Source organism: Stegostoma tigrinum, chromosome 4 (genome assembly GCF_030684315.1).
Source record: "Stegostoma tigrinum isolate sSteTig4 chromosome 4, sSteTig4.hap1, whole genome shotgun sequence".
Taxonomy (NCBI): domain Eukaryota; kingdom Metazoa; phylum Chordata; class Chondrichthyes; order Orectolobiformes; family Stegostomatidae; genus Stegostoma; species Stegostoma tigrinum.
The window spans coordinates 72,342,974-72,355,164 of NC_081357.1; the positions used below are offsets into that span (position 1 = coordinate 72,342,974).

At 38.7% G+C, this 12,191-nt stretch overlaps 1 protein-coding gene across 1 annotated transcript in view; it reads right to left on the bottom strand.

Annotated features, from left to right (window-relative positions):
• Positions 1-7,038: 7,038 nt before the first annotated feature.
• The window catches only part of tnfrsf21 (tumor necrosis factor receptor superfamily, member 21), a 73,249-nt gene continuing 68,096 nt past the window's right edge, over positions 7,039-12,191 (bottom strand). Inside the window, exons 5-6 of the mRNA XM_048531691.2 lie at positions 9,589-9,826; positions 7,039-8,490 (exon numbers count right to left, since the gene is read on the bottom strand). Coding sequence (XP_048387648.2) covers positions 8,261-8,490; positions 9,589-9,826 — 468 coding nt within the window. The 3' untranslated portion in view covers positions 7,039-8,260. The remainder of the gene's footprint in view (positions 8,491-9,588; positions 9,827-12,191) is intronic.

Consider the following 12,191-nt stretch of genomic DNA (forward strand, 5'->3'; position numbering starts at 1 on the left):
TAATGGACCTGAATTTGGATCCGCCACGGCAGATGGTGGAATTTAAATCAATAAATATCTATCTGGAATTAAGAATCTAGTTCTGGGTTCAAACATTTGGCTGCAAGAATCATAATAAACTGCAACCATCTTTTGTTTATTTCAATTTTCCCATTTGATTTTGTCTGAGTAACAACATTGTTTAAATATTACTGATGATCTCACCAAAGGGATTCACAGCAGAGCAAGAGATCTTGTAATAATAACACTCTCTACATCCCCTGACTACAGGCTGCCAGAGATTTAACAGCATTATATTCACACTCTCAAATGCTGAGTAAAACCATGAGATCTGGAATACCTCATTCAACTATTGATTTTTTTCAGACAAAAGAAGATATTGAACATTTGTAGGTCATATTGATAATGGAAAGTATCAAATATGTTTTCAGAAGTGATCAAGACATTAGATCAATTATCATCAGTAATTCAAGACAGTGTATGGACATGTGTAATGCCTTCATCAATTTCCCAGTATTTTTCTATTCACTTGTGAGATGTGGGCATCACTGGCTCGCCCAGCATTTCTTGCTCATCCCTAGTTATGCTTGAGAGGGTGGTGATGCTGCTCATGAGCTGCTTCCTTAAACTGCAGCAGTTCACATGCTGTAGATAATCCCACAATGCTATTGGGGGGGCAGGGTTTCAGGATTTTGACTCAGCGACAGTAAGGGAATTGTGATGTATTTTCAAGTCAGGATGGTGAATGGCTTTGGAGGGAATTTGCAGGTGATGGTGTCCCCTACTGCTCTTCTAGGAGGAAATGTCTTTGGCTTAGAAGATGCTGTCTAAAGATCTTCAGTGAATTTCTGTATACATCTTGTAGATAGTAAACACTCCTGATAGTGAGCTTCACTGGTAAAGGAGTAGAGGGGAGGGAGACAGCTATGACATCAGTATTAACTAGAGAACAAATCTGAGAATTTTCATCACCTTTTAAACACTAGTCAGGAAACTTTTGCACTGAATGCAACTAAGAACGATCTAAGAAATAAGTTCTATTTATATAGCAACTTTCATGATGTCAGAACACAACAGAATCTTTCAGTGAAGTAGTTCTGAAATGTAGTTCTGTCAGAATGCTGGGATCATGGCAGCTAAGCTACACAGCAAGGTGCCACATGCTGTGATATTACAATGACCAGACCATCTGTTTGTTGAGAAAACTACTTACCAGGACAATGGATTAGAGTAAGCTATCCAGGTCTGAGACTTCACTTCACAATTATACAAGAGGCCTTACCCTTGGACCTTAATTATTTTCTTCCTATATCCTTATTGGAGATGACTACGTTCTCTCCCTCTTGACTGCCACTTAATATAAGCATGAATGCTAAATAGACAATAACAAAGTTTTCTTAAAATGTTTTGGTAAAGTACTTTGTAGGATGGTTGCAGGAACAAAGGAGGCATTTGGTCAACCGTATGTGTCAAGTTTCAAATATAAGGTTGAGTTGTTGCAGGGGTCTCCATTTTGTGAAGTAAAAAAATCAAAAAGCGATAATTCAAATCAAATAAATTAGTTCTCCGAGAATACCTTAAACCATAAGCAAAATATTTTAAAAACTCAGATTCATAGCCTTTTGCCCATCAAATTGATTCTGAATCACCTTAGAATTGGCATCATTCCAGAACAAATTTAGCAGTTTCAGAAGAATCCCACAACAAATTATCAGAGATAGTAGGAACTGCAGATGCTGGAGAATCCGAGCTGAATGAACACAGCAGGCCAAGCAGCGTCTTAGGAGCACAAACGCTAATGTTTCGAGCCTTGACCCTTCCGTCAGCTTTTGTCCTCCTAAGATGCTGCTTGGCTGGCTGTGTTCATCCAGCTCCACACCTTGTTACAATAAATCATCATCTTCTCTAACTAATGAATTAGACATTCCACATTTTTTTTTGTCAATCTGATTGAAGCTTGCATAAGGGCAGCACACACATTTTGACTTATTTATTAAGTGAAACCTTTTTTTCTCCAATTATCCACTGGAATTGTTTTCAAACCTGTCTACTTCATTGTTCAGTTAAAAGACCCTATACAGACAACAAGCAAAAATAACGACATTTACAAAATACCTTGCAAGAACTGTGACAAACACTACATTGGACAAACAGGCAGAAAGCTAGCCACCAGGATACATGAACATCAACTAGCCACAAAAAGACATGATCCACTATCACTAGTATCCTTACATACAGATGAGGAAGGACACCACTTTGATTGGGACAACACATCCATCCTAGGACAAGCCAAACAGAGACACGCACGAGAATTCCTAGAAGCATGGCATTCCAACCGGAACTCCATCAACAAACACATTGGCTCCAAATCAATCTACCGTCCTCTGAGAAAAAGAACAGGAAATGAAATCACCAACCAAGGAAACCTAAACAGATAAATAGAAAGTGGGATATAACACCAGTGCTTCACTGGAGGCTCACTGATGATGTTACCTAGAATGGTGACGAAACGTCTGAATACTAACCTTCCAGCTCAGTGAGCAAACTCACATTCACTGTTCAGTTTCTGGGAATATTGAAATTCGTGGGTGTTTCATCCAGGTTAGATTATGGGGTACTTGTATTTTTGCTGATAGGTGCTGACACATTACTAGAAACTGATAACTTCAGCCTGTAGTCTTTTGTTAGCCTCCGTGTAATCTTGGACTTGCATCACATGCCAGCGATTTTTGTTACATTAGGTAGCTACATCAATTAACTATTGCTGTGAAATCTTTCCTGGACTAAAGATTTGGGTTGGCCCACTGAAATGCTTGGGAATTCCATTTCCAGTAAAAGTTGAACCACAGAAGTTTACCATCTGAGCTATTAGCAAATTAGTATACAGTAATTATGGGTTTGTGGCTGGAATAGCACAGAGAGTCAGACAGCATCAGAGCAGAAAAGTCAAAGTTTCAGGCCACAACCTTCATCAGGAAAGTTAAATTTGTTTATTCTTTCAGCGGACATGAGCTTCAGCCAGCAATAATTCTTCATAAAAACTAGAGGAGCTGTGCATGTTGTAAATCAGAAACAAAAATGGAAGTTTCTGGAAAAACTCAGCAGGTCTGACGAAAAATCAGAGGTAATGTTTCAGATCCAATGACCCTTCCTAAGAACATTTCATACCCAATTGCCATTGGAAAGGTGATGGTGAGCTAACTTCTTGAACTGCTGCAGTCCAGTAAGTGTGGGTAGACTTACAAGGCCATTAGGCAGGGAGCTCTCAATGAATAACCTAAGGAATTGTAACACAAATGGAAGTAAAATAAGTTTAACGTGAGTTTTTCCTTCTTTTTCCCCCCCCAAAAGAAAAGGGCATGGCTGTAAGCTCAAACCAAAACATCCGAGGGTATGAGATATTTTGGAAAAACAAAGGATTTTTTAAAACATGGTAGCTTTGCTTATGAAGGAAGAAATCAGTATGGTGAGAAATTATTTTGGTTCACAGGATCGATGATATAGATTAGTTTGGGCAGAAATAATGAGTCACTTTTGGAAATAGAATAAAAGACCTTCATCGTAATAGCTTCACCATAGAACTGTCCAGTATAAAGGTTCACTGGGATGATCTCTGATATGGAGAAATTGTTTAATGAGCAAAGCTAAAGGGGTTGGGACTCTAATTACTGGAGTTTTGATGAACAAGTGGTGATCTCATCGAAACATATAGGACTCTTAAGTGGTTTCACAGGATAAATGCTGTCACGGGAGTCTAGAACCAGAAGGCATTCTTTCAGGATAAGAAAGACTGAGATGAGGGAGAATTTCTTTACAGGGTTGAGTGTCTTTAGACACCTTGTCACAGAAGTATAGGGGCAGAGTTCTTGCCTATATTTAGGGACGAGATTGATTGATTGATCGAGAATCTGTAGGGATCACAACGGCTATGGGAAAAGGCAGGAAACTGAATGTGAAGAATGTTGGATCAGCCATGATATTACTGAACGACACAGCAAACTCAAATGGCTGAGTGCCCTACCCTTGTTCATGTGTATAGAGAGCTATATCCCTTCGTAAAAGAAACCTCAAATTCTCTCCCCCTTTCATCCCCCACAGTGTAATCAGTCCCTCTTCGCAATATTTTGGAAAATATTAAAAATAACGCATCATTTTAACTGTCCAGAAAATGCTATACAATAAAAAAATAAATTCCATAGAAAGGACATACTGATATTACCATTGCATCTTTTGTGACCTAGGTCCATTGAGATTAAGACAAATGTTTAATTTTAAAAGAGATGCAAAACATTACTCGGAACCGTACACATTTTGAAAAACAAGAACTGTATTCTGCTGAGTGTTTCTGCCACTATGGAACCTCCTCCTTTAATCCTCTTTACTGGCATTGAGTCATGTTGAGCATTGTTCAATGCCGTCAGCAAATCTGTTGCTTTTGATCCAAACTATACTTTGCATGAAAGTGTAGACAAGTTTTAGCAGGCTACATCAGCCAGAGGTCATCACAGCAGTACCTATGCAGTTTTCAATCTAACTTTACAGTAATCAGTTGTCTGATATCCCTAGATCTGTTTAAGACCTAATTTGATAGGCTGCAATGTCTGATGGCCAAGTTGCCAACCTTCCATCTGCCTCGCTGTCTGGTGTTCAATGCTTCCCCTCAAAGTCCAAGGTCTAAATTCTAGACTTCCCAATTTCTCATCAACTGCCCCTCCTGTTTTACGCCCAACTCTTGCTCAGGCTCGGATGTTCAATTCCGATACCCTTCCTAGCAGTGTCCAACTTGCCTTCACTTCTTGCCTCAGTCATCTGCCACCCTGTCACATCGTTCTCCATCCATCTAGCTGCATTAAAAATGGATACATTAGACCTTGCTTTTCAACTTTGTAGAATCTCCAGGAAATGTTCTGCTAGACACCAAATGCTGCAGCTAGCCTGTTATCATTATAGCCACTGCCACTTGGTACCAGTATGCTAACATTCAAACACTGTTTTTGGAAAGCTCTCAGATTGCCCCTGGACAGAAGCTGAGAGAACAATTGTTTCTTACCTTCCTTGAAGTCAGAATTATTTATTGGGTTGCATTGGGAACAAACAATCCCTTCAAGTCTGCAAGATCAACCACACAACCATGTAATAAGTTCTAATTGCCTTTCATGGATACAGCACCTACCTTGCTCAAGACAGTGCACTAAGTCATTGGTGAATTATCACTAGAAGCAAAAGTTCAAGTTCTCAAGGATCGATTCATGCTGCAGATGAATGTACAGCCAGGACTGGTTTAACACAAGCCTTGCTGATGGCCACCCCTGCCCTTCTTTCATTTGTGTTTCTTGGTCTCGTGGAGGATGTTGAATGATTTCCAATTGTGCTATTGGAACTCTCCTGCATGGCAAAAGCCACATTATCCGACTCTAGCTTCTCCAGTTAAGGTTTCCCACCCTCTGGGCTCTGCTCTTTCTCTAGAGATTTTGTATCTTGAGTGGTAGAATCATTAAGAGACAGAATCCGAGATAGGTGCAGATTTAGATTCGACTTTTTCCACACTCATTGCTCTTCGAGTCACATTTCCAGAATCCATTCCTACTCTAACAGCAGAACCCTATACCACCATCTCTGAAAGCCAGAACATATAATCTTTTATAATGGCAAACGTTTAAACTGTTATGCTGGGATTTTTAAAAAAAAGAGAATTTGAGAGTAGCTTTGTAGCTCAGGTTGTGGATGTTGAGGTTGCTTGGCTCACCGAGCTGGCCCATTGTTCTGCAGACGTTTCATTACCCTGCTGGGTAATATCATCATTGCAGCCTCCAATGAAGTGCCGATGTTTTCCCGCCTGTTATTTAAACTCTGGAGTCCGTTGAGCTGGATTACCTCAGTTCCGGTTTTTCCAGCCGCACTGGTGTTACCCAGAATGGTAGCAAAGCAACGAACCAGCTCGGCAAGCCAACTGGCTAACAAAGGGAATGGAACATGACAGAACTAGTTATTTCTAAATGGAGCATTTAAAGCAAACCTGCTTAAGTTTTCTCATGCTTTCTCAGAATCCAAAAAACTGCTTATAAAGTATCCAAATAGGAAGCTTAAATGCTTCAAATAATTTGAATTGTTCTAATAGAATAGTAACGAAAATAGAAATTGTGGAAAAGCCTAGCAGGTCTGGCAGCATCTGTGGACAGAAATCAGAATTGTTGTTTCAGGTCTGGTGACCCTTTCTCAGAACTGTTTCAGGAAGGGTCACTGAACCAGAAATGTTACCTCTGATTTCTCTTCATAGATGCTGCCAGACCTGCTGAACTTTTCAATAAACTTCTGTTTATGTTTCTGATTCATAGCATCTGCAGTTCTTTCGTTGTTTTTAAAATAAAAGCAAACTGAGTGGAAACAAGCTTTGATCCTAGCAGTGTATATTGATGTTAATCCTCATCCAGTCCACTACAGTCCCAATTTCTGCCTCACCTCAACTAACTAACTGTTAAACCTATTCTTTAACATAACAATGGTTGCTTCATTCAGAAGTGCTGGTTGCACATTTTAAAAAGCCTGACAAAGGTTCAGTATAAAATTGGATTTTCTCCTGGTATTTGAAATGAGTTTGAATGCAGAAAATTTAATACAATATGCTCCTGCTCCAGGGTCTCGAACTTCAAGATGTTGACGGTTTCTAATTGTTTGGCTTCATTCCTTCATAATTCTCTAAGGACTTTCATCAAATGAATTCTTCCAAATGAAAAAAATATTCAGCCTTAAGCATCTAAAAAGGTTGATATTTCACCTTGAGGCAGAGAGAAAACTGCTTCTCAACCCACCAAGGACATCTGTTATTCCAGTGCAGGAGCAATAAGTGCAGAAGCAAACAAGATCAATGTGACAAGTCTGGAGGAGACTGCGCAGGAAAAGCAGCCATTCTAATTTTCTTTAATATGAAAACAGATCCTTTTGTACACTTACTGAATGTTCTGTTACTATTTTGATAGGCAAATTGGACTAAAACCAGAGCTGTGACCTTCAGCTGAAGGACAAATCACACACACTTCATTGTGGAAAAAAGCAGTTTGAACTTTTATTTGGATGCATCTCATTAGTAGTTTACATCACTATATATTGAGTGAAATTAAATGCAGCATGATTTTACCATTTATCATAATAAACACTCAAATATTTGTACCCTGAATAAATTAGTATCATTCTGGACTGGTAACAGACTTGTTCCAAGTAGTTTTTAAAAAAAATACCAAAACAAGCACATCCCTTCCCACTTTTGCTGCACAGATTGCTAAAAATAGTTTTGCTCTCTCTCTCTCTCTCACACACACACATACTGCTAGTAGCAGGTGACAACATTAGTACCACTAAAATTGTCAAAAGATCTGCAATTGAGCACCAGTTCTGCACAATATATAACCAGCTACATCATCCCAACTGGTGAAGCAACCTGTCAACAATTCTCTTTTTTTGGAAAGATCACTACAAAATAGTTTCTCTCATTAACAGTACTCATCCAGCTTTGACAATTCTACACAATGTGCTGGAATCATTTTATAATATTCTATACAGCAGTTCTAGTCAGACCCTCAATCATTTTTTTGACAGCTGTTGAAAATACATGTAAAAGGTGAAGTTAACTAGTACAACAGCTTGTTTCAAGTACTACATTGATTATTAAAGCTCTGACCTTTAGCTATCAATTAGTAAATCAGAGCTAAGTCTGCAGCCATTTCAACAGCAAAAAGTAAAACAAATCAGTAAAAACCAAGTGGAAAAATGAAAATAGAAATGATGATTCTTGCATTAAAAAGCAGAAAATGAACATTTAGAGACCAGACTTTAGCGCATTTAAGGAACAAAAGCTGAATCAAAGCAAGCTCCATAGAAGACATCACTATTCCAAATTTACTTCAGGAATTGCTTAAAAGTTAGTGCATGAGTACACAATATAATCCATACTAGTAAAATACAGTAAATGGAATACAAAAGTGCACACAATTTGCCTTTGAATGAAATTTCAGTTAACGAAAATAACGAAAGGAGGGCCAAATGACTGGCTTCTACATGCCAGATGGATGCCATGCTTCTATAAAGTGGAAGCAAACTTCTAATTCCAGAGTACAAAGTGAATGGCCCAAGATAATCACCACTTTGATGGGCTAAATGCCACATGCAGCCTGAACAAGTTCAAGCTTTCTTTCACTTTACTGGCACTGACCAACCGTTACTGCCATCAATAAATATGACCAATCACATACAATGCTGCACAAGATTAAAGGAGGTCTGGTAAGTGGCTATAAACAGAGTCCAGGAGTTTCTGACTGGCACCCTGACTCTTCACTCCAGCAATCTCGAACAGCTTATCCAGCTTGTCCTCGGCATGTGGAATCTCTTCTATCACTCCGAGCTCCTCCTGGTTAAGAATATGAAGCGTGTCATCAAATATAGGCTGCAGATCACAAGGATCTAAACGTACCTGGCGTAAAATGGTGTCTTTTTTCTCTGAAATTTAAAAGAGAAATGGATATTTAGGCCCCTTTGAACAGTTCTATGCAAAGAAGTCTCAAGTGAAAACATTTGAAATTTTAGTGTTTGCATTTAAACAAAAAAACTTCTCTCAGGTTTGTTCCTTATCTTTCTAAAAGTAATGTCTTCAGCTGGACTACAATTTCATGGATATCTTCCCATATAACCCACAGGGAAAACATGTGGGTGTTAGGCCATTCAATTCTGAGGACATCAGAAATAGTCATTAACCGGCATGACCCTCCAGCAGTGGCTACATGATATTCAACTGAATGATCCTTGCTCTGGCTGATGATTTTTCCTCAGCTCCAGGATCAGACAAATCAAATGTAGTTGTTTTGGTACCACCCCAGCTAAGATCAGTTCAGATTCCTGAGAACAATTGACCAGTTTCTTTACCAGTTGAGCCATCAGCTGATGGGTCTTTGGAAATTCTAAACCTCGTTTTAGTGTTCATCCATACCATTGTATGTTCACTCCTGAGCCAAGGAATGACCACGATTCTGACTTCTTTTAAAATGGGATTACAACATGCCTAAGTTGTTTTGTGAGCTGTGAAAAACATCCAAATAACTATTTCCCAAAGAAAGGAGCACTGTAACAAGCAGCGGTAGCCACAAATTCTCTGAAATCTACTGGAGGTTTTCTAAAATGGTATTTGCAGAGGTCATGGTTTTACGGCTGCCCCTACCAGTATGTATAGCTTTAATAATTTGTGAAGGAAAGTTATTACTTCTTTCAGTCAGCAGACTATTCGTTGAAGGAAATAATGTATAATTATGATGGAGAAATGGAGTAGCTTAGGGCTGATGGCAGCTACTTTAAGAGACCATCATTTCTAATGACTCACATGTAGCTCTAAATCATGAATTTATTTAAAACAATTGTTTCTTAAAATGTCTTTGCAAATAAAATTTAAAATCAAATAAAATGCACATAGCTGTGAAAATAAAGTAATACATTTAACAACGCATGAAACCAATTTTAAAAGGGTTTCAGAGCTCTTTTCATATTAAACAGTTGTATAACAGATGAACTTTTAGAAACCATTACAAATAAAATGGAGTTTTTAACCTTTGGAAATGAAAGATCCAGTTCTGCTGAGAACTGAAGATGAAGTACTGGAAGTTGAGTCACAGCGAAGTAAGGGTTCTGATTCATCAACAAAAAACACTTTTGTCTTGTCAGCAGATGATGGCTCAACAGCAGGATTGGGAACAGCAGGATTGGGAACAGCAGGACTGGGAACAGCAGGATTGGGAACGACTCCATTTTTGTTGTTGAGAACTGGAACAAGTTTCTCAAGATCCAGCTGGAAAAGAAAACATTTTTAGATTTTAAGACATCTGCGAAATAAAGTAACTGAAACAAAAAAACCCAAATATATGCATGTAGGAAACAGACAAAATTGAAATAGTTGGATTAATTTCAGCTTGGAAAATTAGATCACTTTGTTAGCCTTATTTACATTATTCAAGTTTGCCAAGGCAGAATGAAATGGCGATTTGTCTCTAGAACAAGGCCTGTACAAATGTAGTAACATTTCTGTTTTCTTTAGATTTGGATTTGGACTTTTTTTTTTAAGGTGGGTTTACAACAGAAAATTGCATTCATGCTGAACAGCAAAAACAATGTTTAGTAGACAGAGTTAAGCGACCCCATAACAATGAATCAGGTACAAATTGTACAGACAGCCACATAGTTATCAACTGTGTAGACAATTAAACAACTAACCAAAAGATAATTTTAGAAACTATCCCTGAAAGCAGAAAAATTGCAGGTCAGACATTTGCAACCATCTTTAGCCTGAAGCACCAAATGGATAATCTAATGTCAGCATCACAAATGCCAGTCCTCAACTATCCCCAGCAATACTGTATTGAGTGAAGTCAGTATTGAGAAAATCCTATAAGCCCAACAACATCCTGGATGTAGCAATTAAGGCTGATGCACTAGATCCTGTACAGCTACAATGTTGAGGTCAATAGCTCATAGAATTGCCCATATAATGACCAGTACCATAAAATGCAAGACAAATCCAACCCAGCCAATAACAGCCCCAGTGTACTCACTGTCCTATCAGCAAAGTGTTGGAAGATGTTATTAACAGTATGCTATCAAGCAACACATACACAGCAGAATCTGTTCACTGCTGCTCAGTTATGCTTTTGCCAGGGTCAGTCAGCTGCATAGCTTTGCTCAAAGCAGGAGTAAGAGAAAACATTGACAGATACATGTGATTACTTCTAAAAGTTTTGAAATGTTCATTTTTAAATATAAAGTTGAATGAAAGAATACCTGGTCACAGAAGCTTAACAGATTGGCCTGAGAAACCACAAATCAAAAGGGAAGACAAAATTGTATTGCTGGCACAGGACTGAGAAATATTCACTTCTAGAATTAAAGTGGTCTTCCTGGATTTCCCTTGTGGACACAGTTTGTCGCAAGGCTTTTGTCTGAGAAGTTAAGGTACAATGGGGGTGGGGGGGGGTTTAAATTAATTATTACATACCCCCACAGTGAACAAAGTACCTAGTGAATTGATAGTTCCAATATATCCATACAGAGTTTTAAACTTAAAGATAATTAGTTTTCATTTCCATCTGGAAGCAGGTCCTTTGTGCCATTCACCACAGCAGGCAGCTCTTGGGAGACAGGAAATTCTTTGTTTTACGATATACATGCTATTTTCACAGCTGATGAGGCAGTTAAACTAGGAGAAAGGAGATTGAAACCATCCAAGAGGAGCAGAGGTCTTTAGGAACTAGGAATGTTTTGGATTTGGAGTCACTGTTATTGCAAGTGGGAGTTTATATTTGGAATAAGTCCAAACAATGACGAATTAGAGTAAGAACTACATAGCAAATTTAAGATGATATTCGCAGTGGAATCCTCAGCAACAGAATGTTCAGTAAGTCTCACTGCACGACTGGGGAACTAAGGTGGTTCCGTGCAAACTCCTGAGAACTGTAACATGTATTGGTTTGATTCCAAAAGAATTGAAAGATTATTCAAAAATCGCTGTTTTTAAAAAAGTCCACACTTAGAAGTTGAACAAGGAAGTTCTGTTTAGAATTTATGTTTAAAATATGAGTTGCTTAAGGTATATAAATTAATAGTCCCAACTAGTGTACTTGTGAGAGATAAGCTTAAAACAGGATCATGTATGGTCTGTGATAATGGGAACTGCAGATGCTGGAGAATCTGAGATAATAAAATGTGAGGCTGGATGAACACAGCAGGCCCAGCAGCATCTCAGGTGCACAAAAGCTGACGTTTCGGGCCTAGACCCTTCCTCTCTGATGAAGGGTCTAGGCCCGAAACGTCAGCTTTTGTGCTCCTGAGATGCTGCTGGGCCTGCTGTGTTCATCCAGCCTCACATTTTATCATCATGTATGGTCTTTTCAGTTAATAACAGAGCGCAGGTTTCTGTTTGAAAGACTGATTTCTACCAAGATCTCAAATTTAAGAGGTGAGGTAAAAGTGACTGTCCTTGACACCATTAAAGACAGCATTAAACTGAGAGCAATACTAAGGAGCCCATGAAAAATTGAAGTTAATGAAATTAGAAGAAAGCTCTCCACGAACTGGAGTCACATCCAGCGCAAAGAAAGATGGTTGTCTTTGTTAAAAGGCCAATTACATCAGTCCTGAGACAGTGCTAAGGGGTTCTTCTG